Source organism: Rattus norvegicus, chromosome 7, assembly GCF_036323735.1.
Source record: "Rattus norvegicus strain BN/NHsdMcwi chromosome 7, GRCr8, whole genome shotgun sequence".
Taxonomy (NCBI): domain Eukaryota; kingdom Metazoa; phylum Chordata; class Mammalia; order Rodentia; family Muridae; genus Rattus; species Rattus norvegicus.
The window spans coordinates 122,401,849-122,417,045 of NC_086025.1; the positions used below are offsets into that span (position 1 = coordinate 122,401,849).

At 52.8% G+C, this 15,197-nt stretch overlaps 1 protein-coding gene and 1 long non-coding RNA gene across 2 annotated transcripts; one reads left to right on the forward strand and one right to left on the reverse strand.

Annotated features, from left to right (window-relative positions):
- Positions 1-948: 948 nt before the first annotated feature.
- LOC134479956 (uncharacterized) lies at positions 949-5,173 on the reverse strand. Its single transcript, XR_010053912.1, has 2 exons — positions 5,047-5,173; positions 949-4,201 (listed from the first exon to the last, which is right to left on the reverse strand). It is a non-coding gene; the product is annotated as an uncharacterized LOC134479956 (long non-coding RNA).
- Mapk8ip2 (mitogen-activated protein kinase 8 interacting protein 2) lies at positions 4,502-14,754 on the forward strand. Its single transcript, NM_001100720.2, is given in 12 exon segments — positions 4,502-5,289; positions 6,163-6,268; positions 7,497-7,775; positions 7,892-7,991; positions 8,106-9,353; positions 9,731-9,806; positions 9,942-10,114; positions 10,205-10,314; positions 11,061-11,168; positions 11,333-11,403; positions 11,703-11,801; positions 11,975-14,754. Coding segments are annotated over 12 exon segments (2,508 nt in total). The 5' UTR covers positions 4,502-5,224; the 3' UTR covers positions 12,048-14,754.
- Positions 14,755-15,197: the final 443 nt, after the last annotated feature.

A 15,197-nucleotide genomic window follows, 5' to 3' on the forward strand; every position in this document is an offset into this window, starting at 1 on the left:
TGAACAGCAGTGTGGAAGTGTAAGCTGAATAAACCCTTTCCTCTCCAACTTGCTTCTTGGTCATGATGTTTTGTGCAGGAATAAAAACCCTAAGACACCCTCACAAATCTCTCCTCCTGTCCCCCTTTCCCTTCTGCTTTGAAAAGGGGGAGGCCCATCTTGGCACTTCAACACTGCAGGACTAAGCAAATCCTTTCCCACTGAGGTCGGACAAGGCAGCCCAGTTAGGGGAATGGGCTCCACAGGCAGGCAATAGAGTCAGGGGCAGCCTCCCCACTCCAGCCACTGGGGGAGCCCCATGAAGATCAAGCTGCACATGTGCATATGTGTGGAGAGGCCTGGTCCAGCCCATGCTTGCCTTTTGGTTGGGAGTCCCAAGAGTCCAGGTCAGTTGGCTCTGTTGGTCTCCCTGTGGAGTTCCCATCACCTTCAGGTCCCTCACCTTCATCCAACTCTTCCACAAGACTCCCCGAGCTCTGTCTAATTTTTGGCTGTAGGTTTCTGCATCTGTTTCCGCCAGCTCCTGGGTGAAGCCTCTCAGAGGACAGTTATGCTATGCTTCTGTCTGCAAGCCTAACAGAGTACCATTAATGCTGGCTGGGATTAGTTCTTGCCCATTGAATGGGTCTCAAGTTGGGCCGGTCATTGGTTGGCCGTTTCCTCAGGCTCTGCTCCACCTTTGTCCCTGCCCTTCTTTAGGCAGGGCAGATTTTGGGTCAGAGGTTTTGTGGGTGGGTTGGTGTCCTTACTCCTCCACTGGGAGTCCTGCCTGACTACAGCAGGTGGCCACCTCAGGCTCCACATCTCCCACTGCTAGGAGTCGCAGAGTCTCATAGACTCCCTGGAGCCTCGGGAAATTGAAAATCGTTCTACCTCAAGACCCAGCTATACCACTCCTGGGCATGTACCCAAAAGATGCTCCACCATACGACAAGGACACGTGCTCCACTATGTTCATAGCAGCTTTATTCATAATAGCCAGAAGCTGGAAGGAACCCAGATGTCCCTCAACTGAAGACAAGATAAAGAAAATGTGGTTCATTTACACAATGAAATATTACCCAGCTATGTAAAATGAGGACATCATGACATTTCCAGGCAAATGGATGGAACTGGGAAGTATCGTCCTGAGTGAGGTAACCCAGACCCCAGAGGACATGCATGGTGCTCACTTACAAGTGGACATTAGCCCTAAAGTACAGGATACATACCCATGCTACAATCCACAGACCCAAAGACACTAACAACGAGGGCTCAAGGAAGGATGCTTGAGTCTCACTCACGAGGGGATATAGTCACCAGAGGTGGGTGGAGGGAGGGAACTGGGTGAGAGAAGGCACAGGGAAGGGAACGAGGGGGGATCAGGTGTGAGAGAGCTGGGCAAAGAAGAATGGGAGAGTGACAGGAAATTGGTGGATGGTGGGGGTGGGGGTCATCTAGGTCAGAGACCTGGGACTGGGGAGACTCCAGGGAATCTATGGCTTCACATTTTTGCTTTTACATAGACCTAAGAAACATGTCTTTGAACAACAAATATGTATTTCTAGTTGTGATGGTTAGTCTTGTCGACAGACTCTAGAACTGCCCAGGAGAGGGGCCTCAGGCATACCTGTGGGGGATTGTCTTCTTAACTGTGGGTGAGGCCAGGGGTATGTGCATGGGATACTGATCTGAGTGGGTTCATTCCTCTCTTCTTCCACACTGTGGAGTCGATATGGCCAGATGCTTCAAGTTCTTGCTGCCTGCACTGCCTTGCCATGGTGGACTGTAATCTGAGAGTCTGTGTTAAGTAAACCCCCCTCCTTTTTATTTGCTTTTTTGCTTTTGTTGGGAAGTTTGTCACAGCGATCAAGGTTGGAATTCTGTGTGGACAACCAGACTTGGACATGGTCTAGCCTCCCTCCCCCCCGCATCTCCAAACCCAGGTTTTCATCAGTGGAGACAGGCCTGGGGTGGTCAAGAGGGCAGACCTTTGAAGGAAAATTTCCCTGCTCTCACAAAGCAACTTAAAAACTGAGATATTTACTGTAATTGTGAGAGGTGGAGAAACTGAGCTGGACCTGAACAGGAACGTGACCCTTCCAGGCAAGGACCCAACAGCTGTTCTCTGAGTAGCTCTTCCCCAGGCACCAAGTGACCTGCAGACTGCAGAAGTGGCAAAAGCCTACAAGTTCACCAGCGTGTGAACTGAAGCCCAAGAAAATCAAGGGATCATATCTTTAAAAAATTACTAAATGCCTATGGTTTGGGAAGCTAGCTCAGTCAGTGAAGTGCTTGCCTCATAAGCACCAATGGGAGTGCTGGAAGAAAAGAAGGAGTGGAGCAAAGACCATCTTTTTCTGCTTGCATTTTTTTTTTTGAGTCAAGAGGTTCACTATGTAATCCAGGCTGGCCTCGACACTGAGCTTCTCCTGCCTCAGCATAGTGAGTGCTAGAATCACAGGCGTGCACCACCATAGTTGGCTCCGAGACAGTATTTAATGAGATAATGGGGAAGTATACTTTTAGGAGGTAATGGTTGTCAGATTTTTTTTCATTAATGAAATAGAGATTCGTGTAATTAAGATCAGTGAGCCTCAGGCAGAGAAGACATGTTAAATAAACCTACACAAAGATACACCGGACTGAAGCCTCAGAACACCAGCAATGGAAATGGTCTATGTGCAGCTGAAGCAGAAAGAGATGTGCCAATGTGTTGCAGTAGAAATGGATGTTAAGGCAAAAGGAAAAGTTAACATTAAAACAGTGAGGTTGGAAAACACTGAGTATGATATCTAAAAGGGCTCTGAGCCAATGTCAGCAGGTCAGGAGCCTCTCCCAAAATCTGCTCTGGTAAGGAAGGTGTGCAAGTCACCGCTGCCCTTTCATACATTATTTGTCTTGTGTGTGTGTGTGTGTGTGTGTGTGTGTGTGTGTGTGTGTGTGTGTGTGGTGTGTGCATGGTTTATGTGTGTGTATGTGTGTGTGCATGGTTTGTGTGTATGTGTGTGTTGTGTGTGTGTGGTATGTGTGTGTGTATGTGTGGTGTGGTATGTGTGTGTGTATGTGTGGTGTGGTGTGTTGTGTGTGTGTTGTGTGGTATGTGTGATGTGTGATATGTGTGGTGTGGTGTGTTGTGTGTGTGGTGTGTGGTATGTGCGTGTGGTGTATGGTATGTATGTGTTGTGTGTGTGTGTTGTGTATGGTGTGTGTGTTGTGTGTGTATTGTGTATGGTGTATGTGTGGTGTGGTGTGTGTGTGTGTGTGTGTGTGTGTGTGTGTAGGAGTCCCACTATGGAGTCCTGACTGGCTGGCCTTGAACTCACTGTGGAGTCTAAGCTAGCCTCAGACTTACAGAGACCCAACTGCTTCTGCTTCCTGTATGCCAGGATTAAAGACACATGCCTCCATGCCTGACTGCTGCACCTTTGAAGCATGACTATTGAGTGATCGTTATTAAATCATTGTGCGTGGTGTGTGAGTGTGTGTGTGTGTGTGTGTGTGTGTGTGTGTGTCACAGCGCCTTTATTCAGATGGAGAAACTGGGTTCTGGTGCACTGAACAGTTGCCTTATGTCCAGAACGTTTGTGGCTAAATGAAGATGGGTATTCACTCTCAGATCCTAAGTCTGGAGAATCCGTGCTCTTGGAACCAAAGAGAAACTCCACAGGAGAAGTGGGAGGTAACCCCTCCCCAGATTGTTCATGCTTTGGGGATCTGGATGTGATCATCTGGTAAGAGGGAGGCTTGTGTGGGGTGTGGAAGTTATAGTCTGAGATGAGTTTAGATTGTACAATTCCAGTGCATCCTGAGAAAGCCTGGAGACTTCTTGGAGAAGTCACACTTGGCCATTCAGAAATTAAGAAGCTGGTTCATGGGGCTGGGGATTTAGCTCAGTGGTAGAGCGCTTACCTAGGAAGCGCAAGGCCCTGGGTTCGATCCCCAGCTCCGAAAAAAAGAACCAAAAAAAAAAAAAAAAAAAGAAGCTGGTTCATCAGGGCACCCCACCTGACTCTCTGAGCCCCTTGTGCTCTGTGACTTCCAGCCTTAACACTCTAGTGTCTCGTTCTTCCTTCAAAACTAATTCCAGTGTGAGGTCCTCTAACTTGTCCAACATAACTTTGATCCTTTCTCTCACTTCACAGTTGGCTCCATTTCTGCCCTTTCTCTCCGCACAGAACTCCGTAGTAAGCCCATGCTTCAGCTTGGAGGTTTTCCATACCTAGAACAGAGCCAAGAGCATAGGTGGCCCCAAGAAACAGCAGTTCGGTTGAATGAACACAGCCTCAACTTTCTGGTGCCCACCACTATCTTTGTCCAGGTTCTTCAGTCTGTACCACACAGAGAAAGTTCAGCGTTGGCCTCTGGGTTCTGGACTCTGATTCCAGATCTATTCACATCCTTTAAGACAGAGTCACTGTCCTAGTCCCATTAGCACTGTCAGGATAATGACTTCTCTAGCTGGAGTCAGCAAATCTTAAGTTTCTTTTGGCTCCATCAGCACCCAGTGGAGAACAGCTCCGACAAGGTCTGATCAGCACCCTGGAGTGGACAGCTCCCTCGGCCACCGGTTAGGCGGTCTAACGGTTTAGGAGGTCTAGCGGGTTAGTAGGTCTGGTGTGTTAGGAGGTCTGAGGGGCTTCCTGACCAACTCTGCTTTTCGAATTTACCGGGCATGAATGCTGTTCCTAAGTCCTCGCCCATCACCCCACATGAGCCGTCCACCTCCCAGAAGCACTGCACACCGCCGTAACTAGAGGCGCACAGACCCGGGCCGCCTTGGTCCTGGCTCCTGGGTCTACCGCACCCATTCCCCCCCGCATCTCTTCGGCTCCTGCAGAAACCTTTGGTCTACCAGCGCCTCTGCTTCCACCTATCCCTTCTCGCCAGTTCGTCGCCTAGAACCACGCAAGCCGCACGCCAGCTTTCCCGACCAGAATCTCACGACCACCACTACCACCGCTACCACCACCACCTCGCATCCCGCATCCCACCCCCCCCCTCGGCTCGACCCCCATTCCTCCGCCCCCACCTCAGGCCCCGCCCTGCGCCACTCCCTCCCCTCACCCCTGCGGCGCGGCTCGCTGCCGCGGTGTCCTGGCAGGGCGCTGAGGTGTGTCGCCGACGGGTGTCGCAGGGCGTGTCACGAGGTGAGTGGGGAGACAGAGGCCGCGAGCCTGAGCACCAAGGGCGCGCGGTGCTCCTCACCCCTCCCCCTCACTGCCGGCCCGCGGTTCCTGGGAAGATGGCGGATCGCGCGGAGATGTTTTCTCTCTCAACCTTTCACTCGCTGTCGCCTCCGGGCTGCAGGTACGCATTCATTCGGCGGGGCTCATCTTCACGTAGGTCTCTTCGGCCTGCCACCCCACCCCATCGACTTCAACTACCCAGGCCGGGGCGCCTCCTTGGTTTGCAGGCCTCTGCCTGATGCTCCCATCCCCCATCCTAGGCTCCGGGTCCCTCCGTGTTTGCTCCTTGTCGCGCAGACCCGATGGCACCCATTCCTCCCCCACCCCTCCCCAAACACAGACACATATTCACTTTTCCAGTTGGGCCACGGAACCGCACCCAGTCAAGGCCGATGACCTAGCAAGGGTGGGGTCTCTGGATTGACCCTTTGAGGGATTTTAGGCAGGGTGCTCAACACCTACTCCGTTCCTGGCAGTGTCCTTTTGGCCTTGTTGTGTCTCCTTCCATAGAGGCTAGGGCCTGTCCCCCAGCCCCCCAGGACGGCAGAGAGTGAAATCAAGCTTGAAGCTCTGGGGGTGAGATGGAGAAGTTGGGATTGGAGGGGGCTGGATCTTTGGATGTAGGCCTGTTCTGTAGGAGTGGGTGGGGACACAAGCAGAACAGCTGGACCCCTCCCTCTCCTGTTGTAGCCATTACCCCTCCCCCTGTGGGTTCAAGGTGTCTCCCCTGAGGCTGAAGCTGTGGCCCACAGGGGCTGGGAGCTGAGCTGAAAAGGAGTGGGAGGGGTTTGTGGACCGATGCCTCCTCTGGGCTCATTTGCAGTGGTGGAGGAGGGGACCCAGGGGAGAGCAGTGCCTGGGGTCAAAATGACGTGGCTTTAGCATATGAGTGGAGGGCCCTGGGAGCTGGACATTTCCCACCAATGTCCTCAGGATCAGCTGTCAGGTCAGGAGCCCAGGACAGGTGACTCTCTGACCCCCGCACCCTCTTCAGGCCTCCCCAGGACATAAGCCTGGAAGAATTTGATGATGAAGACCTATCTGAGATCACGGACGACTGTGGCCTGGGCCTTAGCTACGACTCCGACCACTGCGAGAAGGTGGGGAAAAGGGCTGGGTGTGTAGGGTCTGAGTAAGGAGAGGTTCACAGAGGCTCAGTTTCCCCAGCATTCTTGTGGGTTTAGGAGTCTCGAGTTCAGCTTCCATGTAAAAATTCCTCTGCTCTTGCTGATAGCCCCTTGGTGTTGGTCTTCTTTCCTAACACACTGTTGGCCAATCAGAGGGCCTTCTCTGGCAGATCTCCCCAGCGTAGTGCCACAAGAGGAGGTGTGGGCCTTTGCTTGGGTGCTTCTGTCCTAAGATCACTCACCACGAAGATCTAAACCCTCCAGTTTCTACCAAAACTCAACCTCTGTGGCCTTGTCCAATCTCATCTCCCTCTAAAATCTTTCCCCTTCAAACCCTCCGCTAATACATGTTTCCATTTCCATTCGTTTTGAGGAAATGCCACGTGTCAAGTGCGGGGGGGCTTACAGGCATTGAGAGCACAGCCAGATAGCAGCCTCACCCCACCCCAACTTTCAGTTTAGCGGGCGCGGAGGGGCAAATAGAAGTGAGAGATGGTGCTCACCCATATGCCAGTGGCCCCGTTCCAACTGGACACAAAGCATGATGGGGGGAGAGCGGGGGAGGGAACCCAATCAGACTGAGGGAATCAGGAAGACTTTCCAGAGGAAATGTCAGTCTTAGAACCCCCAAGGTTAGCAGGAATCAGGCAGATGGGGTTAGGTAGGAGGATGTGGAAGAGAGGAATTGCTGGCAGAAGGTCTGGCTATGCCAAAGACCCTGAGTTTGGTACAGATTTGGTGAATCATCAGAGTGAAGGCTTTCCACACTGATGTATTCATCTGTTACTTACTGATGATGTTCCCACGGGTGAGTACCCCAGTGTACAGTGTGGACATGACCTGTTCTGGTGGTCTTACAGTTTGATGCGTAAGCCACAAACTGTGAATTAAAAAAATGCGAGGAAGGCAGCAGACCAACAGGGTAGATATGATGGGGTTTGGGGAGGGGGCGAATAAAGCTGGGAGGTTAGTTGAGGTTATTGTGAAATGTCTCAGACTCTGGGCCCTTCCCAGAAGTGTGGTTAATATGTCTCTTAAGCAGATTTTTTTTTCTATATCAAACAAACCTCGCTCTGTTGATGGGGTACAGTGAACTGGAAGGAACTCTCCAGTTTCCTGCTTCCCCGCCTTTTCTAGTGCCTGGGACTCCAGGTGATTGATGTACTCTGGCCCATCCCTGTCTTGTTCCTCCTTCCTGCAGGACAGTCTCTCCCTGGGTCGCTCAGAGCAGCCGCACCCTATCTGTTCCTTCCAAGATGATTTCCAGGAGTTTGAGATGATCGATGACAATGAGGAAGAGGAAGATGAGGAGGAGGAGGAAGAGGAGGAAGAGGAGGAAGATGGAGACGGGGACGGCAGAGCAGGGGGAGGATCTGGTTCACAGGAACTTTCTGGAGAATCCCTTATTCCCTCTCCTTCCATAGAGGAGTCCCACAAGCTCCGACCCACCACCCTCCACCTGACTACACTTGGAGCCCAGGTGAGCCTCCTGAGACACACAGTACTAGAGCTGAGTTCGGGGCCACTGTAGCGGGTCCTTTCTTCTCCTTATTGACGGAGTGGTCCTCAGCTATACCGATTTGTCCTCCTACCTAGGACTCCCTCAACAACAACAGCAATGGAGGCTTTACCTCTGCGCCCCCATCTTCCTGGCAGGAAACAGTGCTGCGTTCACCAGTCCAGGAGCCCCTTAAAGGTGAGGGATGGAGGCAGTTAGGAGCCCAGCGGAAGAGGGAGGGGGGGAGGGATGGCTGGTTGCTTGAAGGAGGCCTGCTTTCTGGAGGCAGTAACCCAACTCTCTGCCCTGCAGAGCTACCAGCCCCTCTCTTACCAGCAGAAGAGGAGCACCATGAGGTACAGTCCCTTGCACGCCCTGGTTGTGACTGTGAAGGGAACCAGCCGCCAGAGCCACCAGCATCAGGTGGGGCTTCCCCTTCCTCGGATCCTGGTATCGAGGCTGACTTGAGAAGCCACTCTAGTGGAGGCCATGAAGGTCGGCGAAGCAGCCAGGAGCTCTCATCACCAGGCTCGGACTCTGAGGAGGCAGGCGGCGCACGCCTAGGGCGCATGATCTCTTCCATTTCTGAGACGGAGCTGGAGCTGAGCAGTGACAGTGGCAGCAGCAGCGGCCGCTCCTCACACCTCACCAACTCTATCGAGGAGGCTTCGTCCCCAGCCTCAGAGCCTGAACCTGAGCCCGAGCCCGAGCCACTACATGAACCTCCCCGCCGCCCTGCCTTCCTGCCTGTGGGCCAGGACGACACCAACAGCGAGTATGAGTCCGGCTCTGAGTCTGAGCCTGATCTGAGTGAGGATGCTGACTCGCCCTGGCTACTCAGCAACCTGGTGAGCCGCATGATCTCCGAGGGCTCCTCGCCTATTCGTTGCCCTGGCCAGTGCTTGTCTCCTCCTGCACCACGCCCGCCAGAAGAGGCTGCATCCCAGGCCAACCCGGTACCCCAGGACTGCCCAGACCCTGAGGCAGTAGCAGGGCCCCACGTGGAGTTAGTGGACATGGACACCCTTTGCGGGCCACCTCCGCCGGCCCCTGCAGCACCTCGGCTTGGTCCAGCGCAGTCTGGGCCCTGCCTTTTCCTTAGTAACCCAACACGTGATACCATCACCCCACTTTGGGCCCCACCTGGACGCACTGCTCGCCCTGGCCGCTCCTGCTCTGCTGCCTGCTCGGAGGAGGAGGAGGAGGATGAGGAAGAGGACGAGGAGGATGAGGAGGATGCTGAGGACAGCGTGATTCCCCCTGGCTCCAGGACTACAGGCTCTACTGCGCCGCTGGATGCCTCGCTGGTGTACGATGCGGTTAAATACACACTAGTGGTGGATGAGCACACGCAGCTAGAGCTGGTGAGCCTGCGGCGCTGTGCAGGCCTGGACAACGACAGTGAAGAGGACAGCAGCTGCGAGGCCAGTGAGGAAGAGGCGGGAGCTACGTTACTAGGCAGTGACCAGGTGCCAGAAGACGCCTCTCCTGACAGCCCCGACCTCACCTTCTCCAAGAAGTTCCTCAATGTCTTTGTCAACAGCACATCTCGATCTTCCAGTGAGTGGGAAGTGGGGAGATGTGTGGAGGCCCTAGAGGAAGAAGTGCCATCCTGGCCCCAGCCCCTATCTGGTCCCCCGAAGTATCCAGGGGGTCTTTTTTTTCAGGGGGTCTTAAATTCTTGACCAGTTGGTCAAGGCTGGACCATTCTTTTTTTTTTTTTTCTTTCTTTCTTTCTTAGAACAATAGGCAATGTTCATCTCCAAGTGGCAGGGAGTCAGCCGGTAGTGGGTTACCCTTTCCTTCTTCCTTGACTTAGGATGTCCAAACAGTTTGTTGCAGGGAGGGGGTTTGGCTCCAGCCCAAGGCCAGGCCTTTCAGTTTCTTTCTCTATGGCACTGCTGATTCTCCCCATCACTGTCTCTCTTGTCTCTCAGGCACTGAGTCCTTCGGTCTTTTTTCCTGTGTGGTCAATGGAGAAGAGAGAGAGCAGACACACCGGGCTGTCTTCAGGTACATTACCCTCCCTCAGCCCCACCCCAGGCCCAGTCTGTAGACTCCTTAGGACACTAAGGAGTGTGACTAAGGAGTGTGTATGTGACTTATCTCGGCCAGTGTGGTCTCAGTCAACCTCTCCCCTGCCCTCAGGTTCATCCCTCGACATCCAGATGAACTAGAGTTAGATGTGGACGACCCGGTGTTGGTGGAAGCCGAAGAGGACGACTTTTGGTTCCGTGGCTTCAACATGCGCACCGGCGAGCGTGGAGTGTTCCCTGCCTTCTACGCCCATGCAGTACCTGGTCCTGCCAAGGACCTGCTGGGTAAGATCCCACCCTCCAGAGAAAGCTTGCCACCACAGACTTCCCCCATATCACCCTCTGACCATGTGACTTCCTCTCCCAACCCTCCAGGGAGCAAGCGGAGCCCTTGCTGGGTGGATCGCTTCGATGTGCAGTTCTTGGGCTCTGTGGAGGTACCATGTCACCAGGGCAATGGTATCTTGTGTGCAGCCATGCAAAAGGTCAGTGTGGAGATGGCGTCAGGCACAGGCTGGAGGCCCACTTGAATGTCACTCCAGTCTCACAGGGTGGCACAGCTCCCGTGGTTCTAAGCCTTCTTGAAGGGAGATATTATATATAGGGCTGGCTCTCAGGCCCAGTCAGAAAAACTCAGAGCAGAGCAAAGCACCTGTCTCTCTTACCTCTGGGTCTATTGGTCAGTTCAAGCAAATCTTTCCCCTCTCTGCTGATTCCTCCTCCCGTAAGCCATCAACCTTCTGTCTGAAATTAAAGTCAATGCTCATGCCCCCTTCCCTGGGAATCCCTGAGACAATTATCAGTACCTGCTGATCTGCCATGCAAAACTGAGCCTGACGTGCCCTGGGTGGCAGGACAGACCATCTATATCAAAGAACTCCAGCCAGGTTATGGAGATCAGGCAGTGAGGTGGCTGGAAGTGTGGGCAGAATAAGTTCTTGGCACCTGAACCAAGAGAAGCTGTTGGAACAGAAGGGAGACCAGGTACATAGTGATGACTGACTTGTTCTGAAGGCAAAGATAGCCAAGGTCATCCTTTTGTTCTTCCAGAATTGTCTCTGGGGCCTTAGGTGACAAGAGTACGAAGACAATCTAAAATGAACAGAGGCTTGGAAAGAGAGAGAGAGAGAGAGAGAGAGAGAGAGAGAGAGAGAGAGAGAGAGAGAGAGGGCACCCATGATGAGGTCCTCAAGGCCCCCTTCCCCACCATCTTCTCTGACTTCTCCCTCAGATTGCCACAGCCCGGAAACTAACGGTCCACCTGCGCCCTCCTGCCTCTTGTGACCTTGAGATCTCTCTGCGGGGGGTCAAGCTGAGTCTGAGTGGAGGAGGACCTGAGGTGGGGAATGTGACAGACTGGGGACCAGAGGGAGGCTTGAAGGTGGTGGTGGTGGGGTAGTTTCAAGCCAAGGAAAACTGTGGGGCGGGGGCATCAAGGAGGCATGGAGTGGGAGTGGTCACGGCTCTCCCTAGCCAATCAGGGACGACTCTGCTCACCTCTAGTTCCAGCGTTGCAGCCACTTTTTCCAGATGAAGAACATCTCCTTCTGTGGCTGTCATCCCCGAAACAGCTGGTAAGAACCTGTTCCCTCTGTCTGTTATTCCTTCAAAGGCTATTGGTCAGTGCACGTACCTCAGAGAGCTATTATTATGAAATGTGTGAATGAATATGAATGCTTAAGGCGGGGCCTTAATAATACTTATAAATAATACCTGTTAGGTGGGGGATAGTAGATCTGACTAGCCGCAGTTGGGGGTGGAGTAGGGTCTGGAGTCTCAAGCTACTCGTCTGGGTAACAGTTGCTATTAGTATTACCGGGGTGCCCAAGGCTAGGCCAGTGCTCTGACACCCACTTTGTCAATGTCCCCACAGCTATTTTGGCTTCATTACCAAACACCCGCTGCTAAGCCGCTTTGCCTGCCACGTCTTTGTGTCCCAGGAGTCTATGAGGCCAGTGGCAAGGAGCGTGGGGTGAGTAGGAAGGTGGAGCAGGGGCCCAGGAGGACACAGGGCATGGAAAGGCTCGGGTGCATGACAGGGCGGGGCGTGACTGGCGGTTGCTAGAAAGGGTGCTGTGTGGACACAGTTGCTACTCAAGACTCGGGAGAGCACTGAGCTAAGCACTGCCGTCTCCCTCTTTGCAGCCGGGCCTTCCTGGAGTACTACCAGGAGCACCTGGCATTCGCCTGCCCCACAGAAGATATCTACCTGGAGTAGCACTCGCCTCCCTCAGCTCCCATCCACACAGCTCTGAGTATCTCAAGGCCCGCCATGGCTTGAGCAAGGACCGGATCGGGGACATTTGGAACCTTACCTTGTAGGAGTCTCTGGGCTGGGAACTTTTCTCCTTTATCCCCAGGTCATGGCTTTCGGGAGCTGTTGGGGAGAGGAGCCTCAGCAGCCATACTTTTCTTCCGATGCATCTTTTTCCTCTCTCGTCCCGTTCTTCCGACTGCCTTTCCTCTGTCTCTCGCCCCTTTCTGTGCCTGTAGACCTAGCTCTTTGCTCTCTCTTTTGGAGTTAGAACCTGAGGGAGGGGAGTAGGCTCAAGGTAACCGATGAAGTCAGGTTTCCCCGGTGTTCCCTCCTGCCCTTCTCTTGTGATTTATAAATGAATTTTAATTTTTATAGTGAATCTCAAGGGATCATCCCACCTTTGATCACAGGAAGGGATCCTAGCCCCCAACTCACAAGGAGCTCGGGAAGGAGGGGGAGGGGCTTCCAAGAGAACCTTAGGGTGACTAGGTGGTTCTTGATGCTCACCCAAAGCCCCCAATGCTGCTAGGAGGAGGGCACCCCCCAAAGGGTGCTCCCCACAGGTCATCTGCTTTTGCCGCTGCTAACACCCCTGCAGTCCAGCCAGTGAGTATCTGCCCTGCGTGCGCCACCTGCTGTGTACGTGGGCCCCGCCCACGGCATCAATAAACTCTGCTTGGTGTGACCCTGGCTGTTTTTAAGGTGGTGCCCAGGTGGGGTCCAGGTCTCAGGTGCTGCCTGTGGTTATGAAAAGGGAGGACCCAGGGTGAAGGGGTAACGGGAGGGGTCTTCAGTGCTTCCTGAAGTCCTGTTGAGGGCGGATCACTGCATGCTATGCTAGAGCCCTGCTGAAGGTGTTGTCTGGAGGTGCTCACAGGATTTACTCCGAACGCACTTGATTTCCGGCAGAGATAGCCCAGGTCTGAAAGTACTGGCCACGGACGCTGTGTCTTTCCCATGTGAGGTATGGGGAGAGTTGTGGCTCAGATCGTGGTGGTAGTGGTGATGATGGTGGTGGGGTGTATGTGTGTGCGCGCGTGTGTGTGTATGCCACGAACAACTTGAGAAATAATGTCTTTGGGTCTCACAAATTGGTATTTTTTCAAAGTCTTACACAGTAAGCCAGCAGAAAATAAGTAACTTAAAAACAAAGCAAAAACAAAAAACTGTGCCTGTAGGGGACTTTAGATCCTCACCAAGATTCTTTCCTGGGGCCCCCGAATGACTGGAACCTCGGGGGAATGATCCTTTGACAGTAGGTGGCCCCTGACCTTAGGCAGCACCACAGAAAGAGAACAGGTGATGGCTGTGAGTCACACAGTGAACAAAGGAATGATTTGACAGTTTGCTACATAAAAATAAAAAACATCTTCTTAGCCTGGTGTGGTAGCACACATTTAACAGAAGAACATTGGAGGCTGAGACAGGATGGCTGTGACCTTAAGGCCAACCTAGGCTCTATGATGTGATCCTCCCCCTCCCACTCCAGAATAGTAACTATAAAAATCATCTTTACTTAAAGGTCTCTTCAGTGTGCCAACAAACAAAAATATTCACGATATGTGCGAATATCAGGGACGAAGACCAGTTGCTGTGGAGTTGTCATTTTTTAGCTCATGTGCCAGGGACATCCCAAGTGTCCAGGAGAATCTGTAAATATCTTTCTGCTACTTAGCAGAGGCCGGAAAGAGGCAGGCAGCCACTTGGGGGCAGCATGAAACCCGCACCCCTGTGCTGGGTGGTGGAGGCATGGCCTCCAGGCCTACACAGCTCAGCAGCAGAGACCGCCCCACCTCCAGATACGTATCCTTTCTGCCCTGTGTCCCTTCCAGGGCCCAGGCTTCCTCCCCTGACCCTCTCTGTCTCTTTGGCTTTTCAGATGGTTAGCATTTTTCCTCCTGCCTGGCAATTAGGACAGCTGTGGGACATGCTTGGTGGCCTTTCCTTGCTGCTTTCTTCCTACCTCTCTGGTTGCCCCACAAGCCCTGTCCTGTCCTTACTGGCTTCAAGGCAGGCAAGCATAGGGAATAGCTTAGTAACTTGGGACTCCACTTAGTCTGGGCTACACCCCTCTTCTGGCATCCTTACCTGCATGCACATGCACATAACACCCCTCTCCAGTGTGCCTAGCAAACCTGTTGGCAACCTAGGACTCCCACCTGCACTGAGATGCACAAGATTCCACTCTGGAAAGTGGGATGAGTTTCTCTTCCTCTTAAGGATTTACTACACTTTAGATCTTATTCAGTCATATTGCAGTTATGTCCAGAATCAGAACAGGGAGACTGGCTTGGTGTGAACTGGACTGGGGTGCATTGTGCATTAAGGCAAAATGTTCTGTAGGCAAACTTTTAGGGGAGAATTCCCTATTTACCACTTTACACCTATGAGTAGTTGGACGTGCATATGATTAAAACAAGATGCGTTACGGGAAGAGACCTGTGCACTGGACGGAGGGCTTCTGTATTCCAAGCCTGCCCCTCAAAATAGAGAACCACCCAAACTCTGCCAACAGTGTCTCCTCCTTCCTCTGCTCTCCATAGAAGAAGCCTCCAGGCATCAACCTGGAGTCCGTGCGCATCTTCACTCATACGGCCCCGGTCACTCGTGATATCATAGTTGACCTGTACTATCGCTTTGCTTTGAATAAAACTAACCTGGCTCATGAGGTGTGTGCTTATTTGAGTTTCTCACGTCAGATGCCAAGAGCCTGACCAGCCTGGACCAAGACCATGGGCTTTACACCTCCCATGGAAATGACCACGAGGGTAGATGTGTACTGTTGCACATTAACTCCCAGCTCCAGTTAACAGTCCAGTCGCTCCCACAGAGTCAAACAAGTGGTCACTGGGCCAGGGCTGAGAACCCGAGTCTGCCTAGGGGACACCACACACACTTGGAACTAAAGTCTGAATTTACAAGAGATTTTCCCCCCACCCACTATATCCATGTATGTTCTGTGTTTTTTTCTTCTTCTTCTTCTCAATTACCTGAACCTCGGGGCTGAGGATAAACCGGATTCCTCTTGCCACCCTCACCTCCACCTTGTCACCCTTCAGTTTGTCTATTGTCTCCACCCACTTGACGGATCAAATTTCCTCGATTTTCCTC